Below are 21,253 nucleotides of genomic sequence, written 5' to 3'. Positions count from 1 at the left end.
ACACACACACACACACACACACACACACACACACACACACACACACACACACACACACACACACACACACACACACACACACAGTGAAACACCGCCATGACGGTTTATAGCTGGGTCGGGATTCGAACCCAGGCTAAACAGCTTCAAGGTGAGTGTGTGTTACCTGTGGACCATCGTGTCCGCCGCAACTGAAGATGAATGGAAATTACTCCCCAAACGGCACAGAGAAGAGAACGAGATCAACAGGAGGAGGAGATGGTTGAAAACAAGAAAAAATCATCAACAATTAACTTCGTTTTTGTTACACAGAGAACTTGGGTCATCGGACCAAGTACGGACCCCGCACGGGACGATGTGTAGAGAACAGCACGTACCGTGTCCCGACTCGTGACCCTCGGGTGGAGCGATCCTGGACCCGCAGTCCGTGTGAGAACCTTCCGGACCGAGCACGTTCCTTCCATCCGAGATACTCGTGGATCCCGGAGGGTTCTCTCTGTTCTCCTCACACGAGAAATCTCGATTCATGACGCACAGTACAGTGCAGTACAGTCCAACAACAACGTGTGAGTGAAGACAGTGCACTGACTGAAGTGATCCCTGAAAGGAGTTCATTCAGCAATTCCAATCGGCAGATTCGCCACAGATCGAGGACGTCGTTAAACACATTCGGGTTTTGTTTTAATATGGAATAGGCAAAGCCGAGAAGCGAACGTAGAATTCTTACATTCGCTTCTGACTTTACCTATTACGTCAATATTACCTCCACAACAACAACTACACCGCCTGGAACAGGATCTCATCTAAAAAAAAAATTAATATTACCTCAACATTACCTTCACAACAACGACAACTACACCGCCTAGAACAGGATCTCATCTGGAAAAAAAAAATTCCTCAACATTACCTTCACAACGACAACTACACCGCCTAGAAAAGGATCTCATCTGAAAAAATAATATTACCTCATCATTACCTTCACAACAACAACTACACCAACTAGAACAGGATCTGATCTAAAAAAATTATATTACAACATTACCTTCACAACAATAACTACACCGCCTAGAAAAGGATCTCATCTAAAAAAATAAATACGAGAAGCGAACGGAGTATTCTTCTTACATTTGCTTCTGACTTTACCTATTACGTCAACATTACCTCCACAACAACAACTACACCGCCTAGAACAGGATCTCATCTGAAAAAATAAATATTACCTCAACATTACCTTAACAACAACAACGACACCGCCTGGAACAGGATCTCATCTGAAAAAATAAATATTACCTCAACATTACCTTAACAACAACTACACCGCCTAGAAGAGGATCTCATCTAAAAAAATTATATTACCTCAACATTACCTTCACAACAACAACTACACCATCTAGAACAGGATCTCATCTAAAAAAATTATATTACCTCAACATTACCTTCACAACAACAACTACACCGCCTAGAAAAGGATCTCATCTAAAAAAATAAATACGAGAAGCGAACGGAGTATTCTTCTTACATTCGCTTCTGACTTTACCTATAACTTGTTCACAACTGTATACGCAATTTCCGGTTACTTTGGCCTGGATTCGGGATCAGCAATCAAATAATGTAAATCACGATGAAAAATTATTTTTTGATGATGCGGGAGATATCTTTATTAATATCAGTGGAGGAAATATACACCATGTCTGATATTATTTGGGTCTTTCATGTCTCCGACGATGCCTTTATCTCCCGGCATGCATCATTCCCCATGACAAAAACCGGAAGCAAAAAAAAAAAAAGAAGCAAAAGGGTCATAGCCAACAACACGGATTCCAAATTGCCAGGGGTATTGTGTTGTTGTTGTTGTTGTTTCGTATTCTCTCATGTGCACGGGTTAGGTATGAAGCTCACTACGTTCGCTATTATGTACGAGCAGGGGTACCCGATGTTGCACGGTCAATAGTTTGTGGGGCCCAAAACACTTCCCAACATGGCTACACCCATTAAGCAATGGTGTCGGGGCTCATTTCATATTCCATTTCACATACCCACAGAGACTTTTTAAAACTCTCTTTTCAAGGTACTTTGGAGTGATTTTCCGAATTTTTTTTTCTCCAAAACACTCGCTGGCAGTTGCGAGACACTCCTGAGGAGGGAGTGAGGAAGAGGTAAGAGGGAGGAGGGTAGGAGAAGGAAAGGAAACATGAGGGGAAGGGAAAGGAAGGCAGCGAGAGGGGTGGGGAAGGGAAGGCAGCATGAGGGGAGGGGAAGGGAAGGCAGCATGAGGGGAGGGGAAGAGAAGGCAGCATGAGGGGAGGGGAAGGGAAGGCAGCATGAGGGGAAGGGAAGGGAAGGCAACGAGAGGGGAGGGGAAGGGAAGGCAGCATGAAGGGAAGGCAGAATGAGGGGAAGGGAAGGGAAGGCAGAGTGAGGGGAAGGGAAGGCAGAGTGAGGGTAGGGGAAGGGAAGGCAGCATGAGGGGAGGGGAAGGCAGAGTGAGGGGAGGGGAATGGAAAGACAGCATGAGGTGAGGGGAATGGAAGGCAGCATGAGGGGAAGGGAAGGGAAGGCAGAGTGAGGACAGGGGAAGGGAAGGCAGCATGAGGGGAGGGGAAGGCAGAGTGAGGGGAGGGGAATGGAAAGACAGCATGAGGGGAGGGGAATGGAAGGCAGCATGAGGGGAAAGGAAGGCAGAGTGAGGGGAGGGGAATGGAAAGACAGGATAAGGGGAGGGAAATGGAAGGCAGCATGAGGGGAAGTAAATGGAAGGCAGCATGAGGGGAAGGGAAGGCAGTATGAGGTGAAGGGAAGGCAGCGAGAGGGGAGGGGAAGGGAAGGCAGCATGAGGGGAGGGAAGGGAAGGCAGCGAGAGGGGGAGGGAAGGCAGCATGAGGGGAGGGGAAGGGAAGGCAGATTGAGGAGAGGGGAACAGAAGGCAGCATGAGGGGAGGGGAAAGGAAGGCAGCATGAGGGGAGGGGAATGGAAAGTAGCATGAGGGGATGGGAAGGGAAGGCAGCATGAGGGGAAGGGAAGGGAAGGCAGAGTGAGGGGAGGGGAAGGGAAGGCAGCATGAGGGGAAGGGAAGGCAGAGTGAGGGGAGGGGAATGGAAAGACAGCATGAGGGGAGGGGAATGGAAAGCAGCATGAGGGGAAGGGAAAGCGGAGTGAGGGGGGAATGGAAAGACAGCATGAGGGGAGTGGAATGGAAGGCAGCATGAGGGGAAGGGAAGGCAGAGAGAGGAGGGGAAGGGAAGGCAGCATGAAGGGGAAGAGAAGGCAGAGTGAGGGGAGGGGAATGGAAAGACAGCATGAGGGGAGGGGAATGGAAGGCAGCATGAGGGAAGGGAAGGGAAGGCAGAGTAAGAGGAGGGGAAGGGAAGGCAGCATGAGAGGAAGGGAAGGGAAGGCAGAGTGAGGGGAGGGGAAGGGAAGGCAGCATGAGGGGAAGGGAAGGGAAGGGAAGGCAGAGTGAGGACAGGGGAAGGGAAGGCAGCATGAGGGGAGGGGAAGGCAGAGTGAGGGGAGGGGAATGGAAAGACAGCATGAGGGGAGGGGAATGGAAGGCAGCATGAGGGGAAGGGAAGGCAGAGTGAGGGGAGGGGAAGGGAAGGCAGCATCAGGGGAGGGGAAGAGAAAGACAGCATGAGGGGAGGGGAAGGGAAGGCAGCATGAGGGGAGGGGAATGGAAAGACAGCATGAGGGGAAGGGAAGGGAAGGCAGAGTGAGGGGAGCAGAAGGGAAAGCAGCATGAGGGGAGGGGAAGGGTAAGACAGCATGAGGGGAGGGGAAGGATAGGCAGCATGAGGGGAGGGGAAGGGAAGGCAGAGTGAGGGGAGGGGAATCAAAGGCAGCGTGAGGGGAGGGGAAGGGAAGCCAGCATGAGGGGAGGAGAAGGGAAGGCAGAGTGAGGGGAGGGGAATCAAAGGCAGCGTGAGGGGAAGGAAAGGCAGCATACCGGGGTGAAAGTGCTTTCAATCGTCGATTGCGAAAGCGAACTTGTTGCTGTTGTAGACTTTGGTTTCTTCGAATCCACATTCTCAACCGTCACTTCTCCCTCTCCCCTCCCATTAATACTGCCTTCCTCCTCTCTCCCCTCCGTCTCTCTGGTGTTTGGTTTTCAAATGTTTTAGCATATTGGATATATTATAGTAATGAGTAATAACAATTGAACAAAGTGAGCATGCAAATTTCAGACTGTCTTATTTTAACATTCCCGAAATAGGTACAAACTTCACTTCTGTACCTTTTGAACGACATGTTTTCAAAACATTATCAGTCGATGTATTGCCTTCCCGTCCATCAGCAAAGCAATCGGCACGCTTTACCGGCCAACTCCAAATGCCTTGCTATTCATTTAAAAGGAACACGCTCTCGGGGCGTTCAGTTTGCAAGTGACATGCTCTTGATGCTATATTGCACACCGTATGCCCCATGGGCACGTTCCTTTTCAACTAATACATTTACCAGGCCAAATACATAATACATTAACAATACTTCTTTCTCAGAAGTAGGAATTACTCGGAATTGATGTCGATTTAGGTTTACTCCTCAATTCCTTTTAATTCCATGCTTGGAATCGAGTACTTTGGAATCGATCCACCCACCACGATTAAGCACTCGAGCAAGCACACCAACAAAACAGTTGACAAGGAATGGCTGGCTTGGCAGGTGATTAGCGATCGGTTCTAACAAACACCACCTGGAGAGACCCAGAATGTTTTTTTTTTTTAATCCAGCTTAGATTTGGAGATTCTAGAGGTTATCACATGTGCGGAAATGAAATAATAAAGGAACGAACAATGGTGTTTTCAGGCGTTTATCGGCCAAGGAGTAGGCTAGTAGGCCCTATAGTAAAATGAATAAAATAAAATAAGGTAACGAAAAATATAACAGTACATTTTTAAATGCCCGTTTCCCACCATCTATCTATCTATCTGTAGATTATATACATTACGTGTTGTATTTAGTGGACTTCATTGTTATATTACGTGTGTTTTTGTGTTCTTATTTTGTGATATTGGTATCTCTTATACTAGACATGAATTCATTCATTATTACTTTATGCTTACAAATTATTCTTGGAATCTCGGGGATTCTCATGAGATAGATTAATTATGTCGTCCCAGAAGAAATATATGAGTGGCTCACAAAAGAGAAAGTTAAAAGAAACCAAAGCTGCACAACTCCAATCACTTCCAAAGCTGACAACCTTTTTAAAACCAAAACCAAAAGAAGATTCAGAGCCTAGTACCGGTGACGGTAAACTCCCAGGCGATGACCACGACGAAGCAAGGTCAACTGAGTCACAGTCACAGATATCGAGTGAATCAGCAATGGAAGTAGAAGTACCACCTGTGATAGAAGCTTCATCCGATTCATCTCAGTTGACCGATAAGAAACATTCTGTGGAACAAGATGTTAGTGCTGATTTGTGTGTATCGAATGATCCAGCTGACTGGCAGATAATTAATTGATGGAATATTTAGTAAATCATCCTCTTGATCAAAACTGTGAACAAGGTGACTTCTCAAAATCCGCAAGAAGTTTGGGTGAGGGTGAAAAGGAAAGAGTTTGATATGTTCCCATATCCATGTTTACACATAAAATGGCAAATGATGAAAAAGTTAATAAAAGGGAATGGCTTGTGTATTCTCCAAAAACTGGCGATGTATTTTGTGTTCCATGCAAGCCGTTCGGCAAGCAAGTCTCATTGTTTACAAGTGGGTTTAGTGACTGGAAAAACTGCCGGCGTCGAGTTGCTGAACATGAAAGTAGTAAAGAGCATAAAAAGTCAGTTACTGCTTGGGGTGTAAGGGCAGTTGCAGCAAGTCGAATTGATTCCACTTTGGCTTTGCAAGTCAAAGTAGAGAGAAAATATTGGAGAGAAGTTCTGTTGCACATAGTTGAAACACTAAAATTTTTGACATCAAGAGGTCTTCCTCTCAGAGGTAGTGATGAAAGAATTGGCTCTAGCAACAATGGTAATTACCTTGGAGTACTAGAACTCTTAGCAAAATTTGACCCTCTTCTTGCACAGCATCTGGGTAAGTGCGGTGCTGTAGGTAGTGGAAACACTTCATATCTCTCAAAAACGATTTCTGATGACATGATCAATCTGATGGCTGAAGAAATTCACTCAGTTATCATAAGTGAAGTGAAACAAGCCAAATATTATTCAGTTAGTGTTGATTCCACACCGGATGTTAGTCATACTGACAAACTTACATTCATAGTTCGTTATGTAAAACCTGACGGTAAACCTGTTGAGCGATTTCTGAAGTTCATAGACATACATGACCATGGTGCAGAGAGCATACATAGCCTCAACTGTTGTACAATTAATCGAAGATGTTGGTCTTGATTTGCGTGACACGAGAAGCCAGAGTTAGGACAATGCTGCCAATATGTCTGGCATTTACACTGGTCTCCAAGCCAGAATAAAGGCTATGAATCCCCTGGCATATTATGTCCCTTGTGCAGGTCACTCCTTGAACCTTGTAGGAACAGCAGCTGCCGGCAGTTGCCTTGCGTCTGTTTCATATTTCAGTTTTTTTTACAAGCCTTGTATAACTTCTTCTCAGCCTCCACATACTGTATAGATGGGATCACTTGAAAGCCGCACTACCAGCTGCAGGGATTGTACTGAAATCCTGCAGAAGCTGTTTAGCTTTTTAACAGAGTATGACAGTATGAACTATGATGACCTCAAAGCTCAACTGGAACTCCTTGTCAGTACCTATTCCAGTGACCTGGAAACATCTGTTTTAGATGAATTTTTGCAGTTGAAAGACATTTTGTCTTCTGAATCTGACAGGTCAGTGACAAACATTTCCACTTTGTGTTGAGGTCTAAAGATGGTACTTTGACAACTGCCTTTCCAAACATTAGTATCTTGGTAAGAATGTTCCTTTCCATCCCCATTACAAACTGTCAAGGAGAGAGGTCTTTCTCTATTCTATCTAGGGTGAAGAATCACCTGAGATCAACTTTGGGACAAACCAGATTAAAACTCACTTTCATTACTATGCATTGAATCTGACCTCCTACAATCCCTGACACAAACGGTATCATTGACAAATTTTCCATAGAAAAAAGCAGGAAAATGTCATTTTGAACTTCGCATAGTTGTGCTTGCAAAATTTATCATGCTTCAGTTTCATTGTATTTTTCCATTATTCATATGTGTAAGATTTACATGATATGGAACTTGATTTACTTTGATGTATTTTGATGTACTTGATATGGAACTAATTTTATTAAAAATTATTGATGTGTTACATTATGTTGTAATTCTTTTTTTTTAATTACAATATTACGATATATATAAAAAAAATTGGGGGGGGGGGGGCACTGATAAGGTTTGGCCGAGGGCCCACAAGCAAGTAAATCCGGCCCTGGGGGAGGGGGGGGCACGGTTACTCACCGAAGCAAGTGCACAATATCGATGAAACTGGATTATTTTGGAAAATAATGACTGTCCCGTACATACTGGTACATCATACAAAAATAGAAGACTGCTCCAGGATTTCAAGCAGAAAAGGACAGGCTTACCTTGTTACTCGATGGAACTGCAGAAGGGGATCTACAACTCAAGAAGGATCTTCCCTCCAGGTCTTCAAAACAGCTGTTCACCACGATCTCTTATCTTCCCCCATCCAATCAAGCTACAGCTTTCTGTGATCTGGTGGACGAATGCAAAGGCTGTTGACCCAGGAATATGTGATCAATTACTTCTCCAACTACGTTGAGAAGTACTCCATGGAGAACAACCTCGACAAGAAATCTTTGCTGCTTGTAGACAATGCCCCTGTGCATCATCAGCAAATGGAAAACTGGGATGAAACTGTGCAGGTAGTATTTTTGCTACCCAATACTACCTCACTTTTACAGCCTGTGAATCAGGGACTTGTTGCTGCTTTTAAAGTCATACCACTGATGAGCCAAAACATTATGACCACTGACAGGTGAAGTAAATAACATTGATTATCTTGTTACAATGGCACCTGTCAAGGGGTGGGATATATTAGGCAGCAAGTGAACAGTCAGTTCCTGAAGTTGATGTGTTGGATGCAGGAGAAATGGGCAGGAGTAAAGACCTGAGCGACTTTGACAAGGGCCAAATTGTTATGGCCAGATGACTGGGTCAGAGCATCTCTGAAATGGCAAGGCTTGTGGAGTGCTCCCGGTCAGCAGTGGTGAGTACCTACCGACAGTGATCCAAGGAGGGACAAACCACAAACCGGCGACAGCGTGTTGGGAACCCAAGGCTCATCGATGTGCGAGGGCAAAGAAGGCTATCCCGTCTGGTCCGAACCGACAGAAGGTCTACTGTGGCACAAGTCACAGAAAATTTTAATGGTAGTCACAGGAGAAATGTGTCACAATCCACAGTGCATCGCACCCTGCTGCATATGGGGCTGCGTAGACGCAGACCGGTCAGAGTGCACAGTGATGACCCCTGTCCACCGTTGAAAGCGCCTACAATGGGCACACGAGCGTCGGAACTGGACCTTGGACCAATGGAAGAAGGTCGCCTGGTCCGATGAGTCCCGTTTTCTTTTAGATCACATGGATTGTCGTGTACGTGTGAGCCGTTTACATGGGGAAGTGATGGCACCAGGATGCACTGTGGGAAGATGACAAGCTGGTGGAGGGAGTGTGATGCTCTGAGCAATGTTCTGCTGGGAAACCCTGGGTCCGGCCATTCATATGGACGTCAATTTGACACGTGTCACCTACCTAAATATTGTTGCAGACCAGGTACACCCTTGCATGGCAATGGTATTCCCTGATGGCAGTGAGTGGCCTCTTTCAGCAGGATAATGCGCCCTGCTACACTGCGCACATTATTCGGGAATGGTTTGAGGAACATGATGAAGTGGTCATGGTGTTGCCCTGGCCTCCAAATTCTCCAGATCTCAATCTGATTGAGCATCTGTGGGATGCACTGGACCGACAAGTCCAATCCACGGCGGCTCCACCTCGCAACTTACAGGACTTGAAGGATCTGCTGCTAATGTTTTGGTGCCAGATACCACAGGACACCTTCAGAGGTCTTGTAGAGTCCATGCCTCGGCGGGTCGGCGCTGTTTTGGCGGCACACGGAGGACCAACAGCATATTAGGCAGGTGGTCATCATGTTTTGGCTCATCAGTGTATATGTTAAGTGTACCATGCAGCGGTTCATCCAGGAAAATGTTGGTAGGGACAAGCTATGAATGAAGGAGTTTTGGCAAGCATCTATAATATTATTTTTAATATATATATACGAAAAGCACGGTGAGTCAGTGAAGCCGTCCATCATTCCGTGAAGTCAATATGACACAAAATACCACAAAGACCCAAAAGCCACCGAGGACCCAAAATACCCAAAAGTCCCTGAAGACCCAAAAGACCCTGATAACCCAAAAGTCCCCAAAGACCCAGAGGACCAAAAAAACCTCAAATACCCTTTAGACCCCTTAGACCCTAACACCATTTAAACCCCTTACACCCTTCACACAGATGATAGACAGCTTCGACCCTTGACCATTTAGACCACTTGGACCTTCTTCTATCACAAATTAATTTCAAATCAATATATCGTCATCAACATTCCAAATAAAATTGTAGAAAATAAATATTTGTATTATGATTGGTGTAAATCATGACAACAAAGCAAATCTGTGACGTCAATCTCTGCAAGACGTGTAGAGAGGCGAGCGTGGCGAGCCGAACCACGCTAGTACAACATTAAAAAAAGGCTTTGTAAAACATTAAGGATTCGTGGGCAGAGTTGCGTCCACCTCTACAATTAATGCTGCGTGGAAGAAAGTGTGGCTTGAGTGTATCAGCAACTTCACGGAGTTTGCTGATGTTCAGTTGATTACAAGCCAAATTGTTGACCTGGTGAAGCAGGCTGGTTTTGATGAGTTTGATGAAGAGGACGTGGCGGACTTACTGGAGTCTTATGCAGAATCTTTAAAAAGCAATGAGGATCTCTACTCATGGAGTTGAAATAGCGGCACGCTGAAAAGGAAGAAGAACAAGAAGCAGCAGCAGCAGAAGAAAAAGAAGCAGAGGATTAAGATGCTGTGATACCTCGAGATTCAAGCAGCTCACCATGAAAAACCTTCGCCAAATTCTCGGCACATTTGAGCAAGCCATAGAATTTGTCATCGAGCAAGATCCAAATGTTGAAAAGAGCACTGATTTTCGCCATGCTGTTCATGATGCCCTTCATTGCTACAAGAAACTTTATGCAGCAAAGAAAAAGAAAGCCATCCAGCCCACACTCCATGCATTTTTTTCAAGCTGAAAGATGCATCACCAACCACATTCACCAGCCAGGATGTTCGTTCCACCAGCCGCACCATATCCCGCTGCCAGTGAAGAAAGTGTCACCACCACTATTAACTGTTTAATGACTATTGTTTACAATGTTAAATGTTTGGCATCTATTTATTTGTGTACTGTATACTGAACGTCTGAAAAGACACCCCAGATAGTTCCCAAAATTCCCGGCCGAAAACGCATCCCCCATTTAATTTATGGCTTTAGATGGGAAAATGTGCATCATTTAACGCAGTTTCGCTTATCACAAGGTTTTGCGGGAACACAACCTTTGCGATAAGCAAGGATTTACCTGTTCATAATTTTTAGCCCTATCCCTCAATGGTGAAAAAAAATCATTTTAAAAATCATCAGATCCGCATCCGGATCTTCACCAACATCGAATCAGTTCTTCCTTTTCACCAATCCTTTCCTGGGGAGGGGTAAAGTGACTATCTTGCCACCCTGCACAACACCCACCAAATACGATCCCTCCATGATACCCTCTCACACACATCACACTCAGCACAGTTGTACATCATCACCCGTCCAGACTCAAGTTACCTACGAGTCATGCCAATGTACCTGTCTCCCCCCCCCCCACCCCCTGCTCCCAAACTCCAGTGCTTCTAGGCACTGATCTAATTCAAATTTTAACCGATATACTATTTATGCTGCCTCTACATTTCCAGGGAGATGCACATGCATTAACTACTCTCTGAGTGAAAGACCCTTGCCTGGCTATCCTATTCACTCTACTATCCTTTAGTCTCAGGCTATGCCCTCGGTCCTCTCACTGTCTATTCTGCTGAAGAGCTCTTCTGCACTTATTTTGTCATTACCCTTCACTATCTTAAACATCTCTATCATATCACGTCGTAAGCACCTCCTTTCTAATGTGTTGTTACAGCCGTTGGGTTTGTTCAGTTGCTCGGTCCAAACCCCGACGAACCATGTCAAACCGGTCAAGACGGCCAACTGATTCTCTCATTCCGAGTTGGATCATAGGCCTGTGTGCCACGATTTCGTAGTCCAATGGATCTACCGAGCCAGTCAACGCGTCATGCTAATCAGTGCTGTGCGTCCGTTGCACTAATGGCGATTGAACAAATTGCCAGACTCTGACATGGTCTCATCCTGGTTATGAATCACCTCAACCCAACCAGCCCTTTAACAGATGTGTAGCGATCAGCGACATTTGAATCACCTAGAGACCAAGTGGTTTACAAAGTGTATTGACACACACGGGGCAGGGATACAGAAGGAAGCAATGCAGTGTAAGAATTAATTCATAACCCAAACCGGGACATGTCATCGACTCAAATAATGAACTGAAACCTTATCTCACCTTAAGGCCTCATGCTTTCCTCAGGAGACAGACAAACAATAGCGTGGATTGTGAGCAGCCAAACGCAGCAAGTTTCAAGCGCCAACAGCTTGGCGGAGACAGTCTTGCGCTACGTCCAGAACCGGCGCGAGCAGGGAGAGTGGGTGCACCTTCTTGTGTGGGGGCTTGGCTGCCAGCAATGCTGCAAAAAACTGTTCTGTGGGAAACCCCAACGATGCACTCTTGCAGGCTACATGGTTAAACTCCCTTCGTGAATCACACATTTAAGACAGATTGCAAAGGGAAGAAAATTTAAAAAGCTATGAATGGAAAGCGGTTTAAGACACATGTGGGGAAGGTTAGCAATGGATTTCTCCACATAAAACGACGCATATTCTATATCACAATTAAATTACCTCGTACTTACACAAAGACATGCAATATGGGAAATAACTACTACGATACTATACAAAGTTACTCCTAACAAGTGATTCCCACAACAGTATAAAGACGTGTCGATCTCAGTCGCTCCTTATCACTCAGTCGAGCTCGGCCCGGAATCAATCAAGTTGTCCTCCACTGTAACCTCTCTCACAAAAAAAACAAACATAAACGAACTTGGTTGGACCCAAGTTGGAATACAGCTCATCAGTCTAGAATCCCCTCCGAAACAAAGATGAGGAAACATAAAAGGGAGGGGGGGGGAAATGAACAACCTCCCCAAGTCCACCTCTTTCCAAGTTTCCAGTTTTTCCTTCCACTTGCTGTGAATGAGAGTTTAGAGCTATATCCATCTTGTTCACCCACTGTATCCTCCCCAAGCCCTCATTCTTCCTCGCATCCTTCCTCCGGTTTAAGGTCTGCTGCACACGTAGGTTGGATCGCCAGTCGCTACTTCCATTTCATCAAAACTCAGTTTTCCCCGGACCAGTTTTGTCATGTCTTAGTTATATTTTAGTCCCTGTGCTCGTGTTTGTGGTTTCGTCCAATTTTCCATACCCTGTCCAAAGGGGACGAAGTGCTAAAGAGTTACCCCTTCCCCCCACCCCTCTGCAGGGGGTCACTATGCCCGTTATCTGGGCATGTAGATTAGTTGTAGTAGTGGTAGTCATTGCTCAGGACAAGTCCTCGGAGAGCCAGCATGGAAATTCTGTCACTGTTTTGACACCATCCCTCGTTTCACTTCGTTTTTTTCCCCCAACTATTGTCCTTTCAGCCTTCTCTTCTCATCCTATTTCCCCTCCTCGCACCAAAAAAATAAAAATAGAGGCAATACCCCTGGTGTTTACCTGGTAGCGGATTGATAAGATAACCAGGGAACCACTGGTAGGTGTGGATGACCCACGAAATATGAAATGGAGAATAATGTAAATACCTATTTGGATGGGGTGGGAAACGCCTCATTTAAAAAAAAAAAATTGATGCCGCGAACAAACGTTGGTACACACCGGGTGATAACGATTGTGATCATGTTTCATCGAAATCGAGTGTTTAGTTTCAGACAAGTTGAAAGTGTTTACGGATGGATGGACAGATGATGTGCCCTCCATAGGCTCCCCAAAACGACGTTCCATGTGAGCTAAAAACAAACCGCATATTTTTTCAATCCAAAACACGAACTCAATCTCCCTATAAATCCTTCTGCCTGCATTTCCTCCACTTTATTCTTAAGAGGGAAGAACAAAACAGTGGGGAACAGAGACATGAGATCTGTGGAAGGGAGAGGGATGGGGCAGGGTACACAGGGTAAACTTGATGGACACTACAGGGACTTTCAGGTCCTCTCCCACCTTCCCCTCCCCCACCCCCAAAAAATTATATACATTCCTGTAAATAAATTTTAAAAACTTTTAAAATTATGATTTAAATATTCAAAATAAAGATATTTTCTCATTTTTAGCTCACCTGGAACATAGTTCCAATCCTTATTTAATTTTGCTGAATTTCTGAAAACTCTTCGTGTAAATGCAGTTAGGGATGTTGTGCGTATTGCTCTTGAAATTTTTGCATGATCCATGTGGGCAATGTGATTTCTGGTGATTTTAATATCATGAGTTATGGTGATATCAGGGTTCTTATGAAAGTGGAAGCTAAATTTAGGGAACCAGGGACTCAACCATGGAGTTCTATTAGATATTCTATTGTTACCCTCGCCGGAGGAGAACGTATTGCATTTGGGTCCATTTGTTTGTGGGGTCACCGAAATAGGTGACCCTTATTGTCAGTAATTCTGTCTGTTTGTTTGCATGTTTGTTCGTTTGTCATGAGCATAATTGGTCGTAAACCTGGGCAGATTTTTACCAAACTTGAGTGGTAGGTACATCTTATGACCTCGTGCTTTGGAAATTGTGATGGTTGCTAGGGACGCTTTGGTTCCCTTGTAACAACCGAAAAACCTTCAAAATCGGTACCGTTCACGCGAAATCAATTCCGAAAGCCATTATCCCACGTAGGGTTATGAAATTTGGCACGAATGATCTACAGGTGATGCTCTATCAAATATATTCCATTTTTTGTGATATATGGAATACTTTACCCGCAGCGCCCCCTGCAATTAGGGCATGTGTGAAAATTGAAGGCCCCCTAGCGACCAGGTGAGTGCATCGATACGAATGAAACTTTACAGGTTCATGGTACTCAATGAGTAATACAACTTTGCCTCAGGACATATTGACCGATTTCACTTAGGTCAGGGGTCAAAGGTCAATTAGTGCAAAAATCGATAATATGCGAGAGCCGGAGGTGCCTTCGCGCCAAATGCTACTCCTCCTAGGGTTATGGTCGGATGGTCATGAAAATTCACACCAATAGTCTGGAATACATTGTGCACAAACAATCGAGCCGGATTTTTGATTTAGATCTTTGTTCACCCACAGCACCGGCTCAAACTTTGGGGATTTCAAATTTCGAACCGCATTTTCGGTACTTTTCATTCAAATGGATACCGAGTAGTTATCAGTAGATGGAACCCGATGAGATTTGACATGCGTAATCTTAAGGCGATTCCCTATCCGCTATATGACATCAATTTTGCTCTATATCTTATACTTTCCATGCTCGGCGACCCATCGCCGCCTACCGGCTTGTTTGTTTTTCTGTCTGCCTGTCAATCGCCTACAGGTAACAATTTTAAACCAATCTTCACGAAACTTCACAAAATGGAAGAGTTGGTCATAAGCAAAAAGCCTATTGATTTTGAGGTCAAAAGGTCAACACAGGCCAAAGGTCAACAACTCTCTCAAATTTCGAAAATCATCAATTTTCATCCAATTGACTTTAAATTTGAAGAGGATTTGCACATCAGGTCAAGGAATTCAACCACCAATTATTTTGGAGGTCATCTAGGCGAAATTCCTGAAATTGTCAATTTTCATTCGATAGACTAGAAATTTGAAGATAATTTGCACATCAGGTCACTTAATTCAACCACAAATTATTTTTTTGGTCAAATTTCTTGGAGGGGATTTCACAAGTATCATGCTCTGCATGATGTCTTTCTTGTTTGTCTATTTGTCTGTGAACATATCTCAAAAAAGTAGTGGAGAAATTCAGACGAAATTTGGTGATCAGAATAGGTGCGTGAAAGGATGAAGTGATTCAATTGTAATGAATATCCAGATAGGAGAATTTTTAAAAGTGATTCTTCACTGTTGAGAGACGGCGCCAAAAATGATATATAACAAGGTTTTTCAAAAAGTTGTGGACGGATTATGACAAAACTTGGTGGATGATTTGGGTAGGTGACAAGTACAAGGTGTTTACATTTTGGTTGAGGTATCTTGGTTAAGTTGTTTTTAATTTTCCAAGTGATTATTCAACATTGAGAGATGGAGCCAAAAACGACATATAGCATTTTTTATTTTATTTCAAAAAGCATATTTCCAAAAGATCTCCAGATGCAGATCTCCAGCCTATCAGTGGGATATAAACAATCTGTTCAGCCTGGTGAAGATATGCACTCTACCGAGTGTCATTCTCGTTTGCTGTTGCTTTCATTGTGTTTAGTTTTGTGAACCCAAAGTGATCTTTGCAATGGCAGGTTTTGGAATAATTCCGCTCAAGTCTTTGCAATTCCATCCTTGTGCCCTTTCCTTCTCACCTGTGTGAATTTTTCCATGTCTTTTCATTGATGAAGAAGTTACAAATTCCTTGCTGCAAACAGAACAACTGTGGGGCTTCTCACCCGAGTGTAATTTTCGATGTTTATGTAAAGTTGATGAACAAGTAAACGCTTTGCCACACACAGAACACTTGTAGGGCTTCTCGCCTGTGTGAATTCTTCCATGGCTTTTCATTGATGAGGATGTTGGAAAATCCTTACTGCAAACAGAGCACTTGTGTGGTCTTCTTCCACTGTGTATTTTTTTATGTTCGTATAAATGTGAGGAATGTCCAAAAACCTTGCTGCAAATGTAACACTTGTAGGGCTTCTCTCCGGTGTGTGTTCTTTGATGGTTCTTCAACGTTTGCGAAAGTCGAAAGGCCTTAAAACACTCAGAACATTTGTAGGGTTTCTCTCCTGTATGTATTCTTTGATGCTGATGTAAATGTGTCGAATCAACAAATTCCTTGCCGCAAACAGAACAACTGTAGGGCTTCTCACCCGTGTGTAATTTCTGATGTCTTCTCACTGATGCAGTAGTTGCAAAATCCTTACTGCAAACAGGACACTTGTACGGCTTTTCTCCAGTGTGTATTTTTTGATGTAGTTTTAAAGATGATAACACAGTAAATGATTTGTTGCACACAGAACACCTGTGCGGCTGTTCTCCTGTATGGGTTCTTTGATGAACCTTTAACGAAAGCAATCGACCAAAGGCTTGAATGCACACGGAACACTTGTAGGGTTTCTCTCCTGTGTGTATTCTTTGATGCTCTCTCAATGTCGTCCTGTAAGTAAATGCTTTATGACATACAGAACACTTGTAGGGCTTCTCTCCCGTGTGGATTCTTTTATGGTGGTGGAAATGTGTCAATTGACCAAAAGCCTTCTGACACACGGAACACTTGTACGGTTTCTCTCCCGTGTGTGTTATTTGATGAATGCTTAAATGTGATGACTGACTAAAGGCTTTATGACATATAGAACACTTGTACGGTTTCTCTCCCGTGTGTGTTCTTTGATGAACGTGTAAATTTGACGAGCGAGCAAAAGCTTTCCTGCAAAAAGAACACTTGAAAGGCTTCTCACCCGAATGGATTCTTGCATGTATTTGCAACTCTGACATAAAACCGAAAGCGTTGTTGCACACGGAGCACTTGTAAGGCTTATCACCTGCATGCATTCTTTGGTGTTCGTTAAAATTTTTCGATTGAGCAAAGGCTTTAGGACACAAGGAACACTTGTAGAGCTTCTCATGTTGGTTGTTGACTCCCTCACCGATGTGCATTCTTTGATGAAGATTTAAAGATGATAACACGGTGAATGATTTGTCGCACACAGAACACTTGTGCGGTCTCTCACTTCCTTGGATATTCTTGAGGGTCTCTGTACAACTTTTACAACAACGGTTGTAAGACACGATGCTGAAGTTGTCAGGTTCTTTACAAATGGTCCGAGTCATATGTGCATTGAAAACTCCCGGGTCGAACAACTGGGAACAGTTGGAACAAGAAACCAGTTTCACTTGTTTCTCTGTAAAGACAAGTCACAAAAGGCATCTGCTCGGAAGAAATTCAAACCATCTTTGAAGAATATAGCATAATTGACAACTATTTCATACTAATTAGATTTGTACAAACATAAAATACATAACTCACAGTTGTTTAATTTTTCTGGACAGGGTATTCAATCAAAAAGGCTTCCTCTGATGAAGAGGTCACACCTGAAACGTCCGCTTATCATGGCTCAATTATCAAACTTAAATGAACATTCTGTTGAATCCAGAATGCATTGTTCTTCCTGCTCCTTGAAACAGAATGATTTTCAGACCTCTGATTCTCCAAATTCTAGAAAAGAGGGGAAGCAACGTAGGGGTACCAATCCATGAGGGAGAGGAAGAATTCACAGTGCTCTGAAAAAGGTTTTTTTTCAAGTGAGAAGAACAAAGGGAAGACAAGCCCAATGTAGAATTCACAATCTACTCGTACCTTTGAGGGTGAGGGGGGGGGGTTCAACGGGGGTAGTAAAGATCATGGTTTTAGACGGGGGATGATCTGAGATGTTGGTGAACAGCTGGGTTGAAGATCTGATGGGAAGAAAGAGATTGAAGAGAATGTGGAAGTTAATTCCATTGGTGGGGGAAAAAAGAGGTACAAATGAGTGGAGGTGAGCAGTGATTCTGGATTTTCGGAGTTTCACAAGGAGGGGGTTGCTCCACAAGAGTGGAGTTGGCCTTGGATGCCTTTGGCAGATAATTTGGAGAGCAAGGCGGGATGACAGACTGTATCAAAAGCTTGAGCTATGTCGAGAGAGACAGCCCTGATCTCATGGCTGGCATTGATGGCCTCCATCAATTGTTGGGAGAGTGGAAGGGTTTGCACAGCCATGGAAGACCAAAGTTCCAAGAATTTTCCAGGTCAAAAAGTTGTTTGCCAGGACCTTTAATAGAAATGTTTTACGAAGCAGGTGACACTGGAATAAACCACAAGAATAAGACTGAAACCTTGTTTGTTTGTTGTGATTCCACATTCCATTGAATATTTCAGTAACTACAAACACCTGCCTCCTTCGGGAGCAGCCTGGGGAGAGTGGGGGAGGTGGGGCAAATATATTTTATGCTGTAGCTAATAATCCCCCCTGCCTGCAGCAGGGGTCAGTAAACTACTTGTACTGTAGCACATGTAAGTCATCTTTCAGGGGGGGGGGGCAGGGGATATGTGCCCATTACCTGACTCTGGGTACTACCAACTTCTTCTTCTTTCGACTGCTCCCGTTAGGGGTCGCCACAGCGGATCATCCGTATGATCCGCATAGTGATTTGGCACATGTTTTACGCCGGATGCCCTTCCTGACACAACCCTGGTCGCCTCTTACGACACAGGGATATGGTACACCTATTTTAACCGGGGTATACACCGGCCCAGTACACTGGTACTCATTTCGCCGACCTCGGAACGATGACAGGGTGAGTCAACCCCCTGGTGTATTAATTCAGTGGCCCAACGGGGCTTGAACTCAGGACCTTTTGGATCCCAAGCCGCTGCCCTAACCACTGCGCCAACACACTAGGCTCTCTGGGTACTACCAACACGTTTGAAAAATTTGGTGGAGATTGGCCCAGTCCTGTTTTTTTTCTGTGACATTCAGACATACACACATACATGCAGATAATTGTTTTTTATTATTATTATTTTTTAGGATATATGTATACATACGAGTAAAATATACAAGCTTAGCATGTTATGTTGTACCACAGAACCATTTCAAGTAGTACGTTTTGCAGCATTAACCGCCAGCTTCTGTCACATGGAGTAAACTACAATTAATAAATTATCCTCATTTTCATGACGACGTGGATATTCAGGCTCCAGTAAACCCTTGCTTGTTTTCCACGGGCAGTTACGTTTCCTCTCACCTATAAACTCATGCGTCATGTTCAGGGTGACAGGGTGGCCATTTGTCCAGTTTTATAGAGTACAGTCCGGTTTTCTGCTCCTTTGTCCTCTTATCGTCTTTGATGCGAAACCAGATGCCTTAACGTGTCCTATGTTCCTCTCGAGCCACCGAAGCTTTCGACCCACAATTTAACTTTTGATTGTTGGTTTTCATTGGTTAATATATTTCTCATTTAATCAATCCCACATTTGTGATGGTCCTGCGAATGCCAACAAAAGATCCTATTTGTCACGTTTCAAATTATGGCTGTTGAGCGACAATGTTAAATGTTTGCCGTCATTAGCATTACGTTATGGCTGTTGGTTGACGCTGTTAAGCATTTGTCTTGACGAAAAAAATTGTCCTCGTCGAAATTGTTATGCCCTCTCCTGAAATGAAAGACTGCCAGACGAGTGAGGAAAGATATCTGAAAGTTTTCAGCAAAGTCCAGATACTGTGTGTGCTGCAGACATACTGCGTGTCTCAGTTACCATCTGCACTGCAGCAGCCGCTGATTTACAATTATACGTGTAAAGTCGAAACCACGGCAAAGACTCAGGCGTCGTCAAATATTTTTGGTCTGAATGGATAAATGTTACGGGCCAATAACACATAATTGGGTGCAGGGAATAGAAAAACATTAGAGGGGATGAACTCAAGAATAATTAAACAACTAAATTATCACAATGAAAAAAAAGGTGATTAGGATTAGTGTGTGTCCACTCCATCCATTGAGTCAGGACTGAGAAACCATTTTGTCATCTATCTATAATTCCAGCAGTGTGTGTGTGTGTGTGTGTGTGTGTGTGTGTGTGTGTGTGTGTGTGTGTGTGTGTGTGTGTGTGTGTGTGTGTCTGTGTGTGTGTCTGTCTGTGTGTCTGTCTGTGTGTGTCTGTGTCCGCTGTTTCTCGACAACCACTGGTCCGATTTAATTGAAACTTGCCAGGTATATTGCTGGGGACCTGATGATGTGCCTTTTCAAGGTTTGATATTAATCGGAAAAGTGCTTCCCAAGTTATGGCCATTTATTTCCCAAACCAATGACAAGACACGTTGTTGCGTGGGCGTGGCCGATGGCGAAGGGAAGCTCAGTCGCGTTCCCCATTACGGGTTACAATGTACGGAATTCCAGATAATGATGACTTCGTGTATTCTAATAATTTCTCGATTTCTTATGCGCATTTATAGATTAACACAATGCCCCAAGTTATGATCGTTTTCATATTAGACGGTGCATAAATTTTGGTAACATCAGAGTGCTGGTGTGCTCCGAACCAGGAAGTAAAAAAATTTTCTCTCTCTTCTCTTCTCTTTTTGTTTTTCCTTGCCACGACATTGCGAAAAGGTAAAATACGTTGGCGCTAATTGAATAATTGGGTATTAAAACTAAGTTGCGAATAATCGTAAGTGCGAATAATTAATATGCGAACTTCCGGGCCACGCACGTACGGGCACGCGAGAGCGAAGAAACGGCCTGTGTGGTTGTTGTTTGTTGCTCGCGGTTTGAATGTTTATTTATTTATTTATTTATTTATTTATTTATTTTACGGGCACGTACTAGTGGCTTTAATGGGGAATCCCTGGGAGAGGTTAAAATTGGTAACATCTCTTGTGTTCTTTTAAAGAGACCAGCAGAATTAACGATTCCAACCGGGGCCTGCAGATTATTTATATTTGCATCATGAATGCACGACCTGACATCATGTCATAAAACGATTCAGTCACATGTTCTCCACTCCATGTACAGCACGTTGATGTCCCTGGCCGCTTCGCTTCATCCGCTAGCTCTTCGCCTGCTGGATGCTTCGTCTCTCCGTTGGGTGCCATAGCAGTGGGCTGAAGACGTGGAGCATTTTTGATCCCACGTACCGGTATATTCTAAAAGACCTCACAGGGCACCCTTAATTTTTTTATTTTTTTTTTGTATACATTGTCGAGGGTCGTTTGAGAGCGAACACACAACGCACAGCGAGGGGGGCTTGAGACAAGAGGGGCGGGAGTGGGAAGGACAAAACAGTGGGGAACAGAGACATTCGGAGATCTGTGGAAGGGAGAAGGATGGGGGCGGGGAATATGGGGTATACAAGATGGG

General features: G+C 44.0%; 1 protein-coding gene across 1 annotated transcript in view; it reads right to left on the bottom strand.

Moving 5' to 3' along the window:
• The window catches only part of LOC147009327 (uncharacterized), a 254,071-nt gene that overhangs the window by 53,542 nt on the left and 179,276 nt on the right, over window positions 1–21,253 (bottom strand). The window contains exons 13-15 of the mRNA XM_085861178.1: window positions 15,631–17,259; window positions 375–611; window positions 164–188 (exon numbers count right to left, since the gene is read on the bottom strand). Of these exons, the coding sequence (XP_085717304.1) occupies window positions 164–188; window positions 375–611; window positions 15,631–17,259 (1,891 nt within the window). The remainder of the gene's footprint in view (window positions 1–163; window positions 189–374; window positions 612–15,630; window positions 17,260–21,253) is intronic.

This window comes from Eptatretus burgeri, chromosome 17 (assembly GCF_056783735.1).
Source record: "Eptatretus burgeri isolate ZD-2024b chromosome 17, Ebu_testis_v1, whole genome shotgun sequence".
NCBI lineage: Eukaryota > Metazoa > Chordata > Myxini > Myxiniformes > Myxinidae > Eptatretus > Eptatretus burgeri.
The sequence above is the reverse complement of the archived record's forward strand: the minus strand, read 5'-3'. Positions and strand labels throughout refer to the sequence as shown.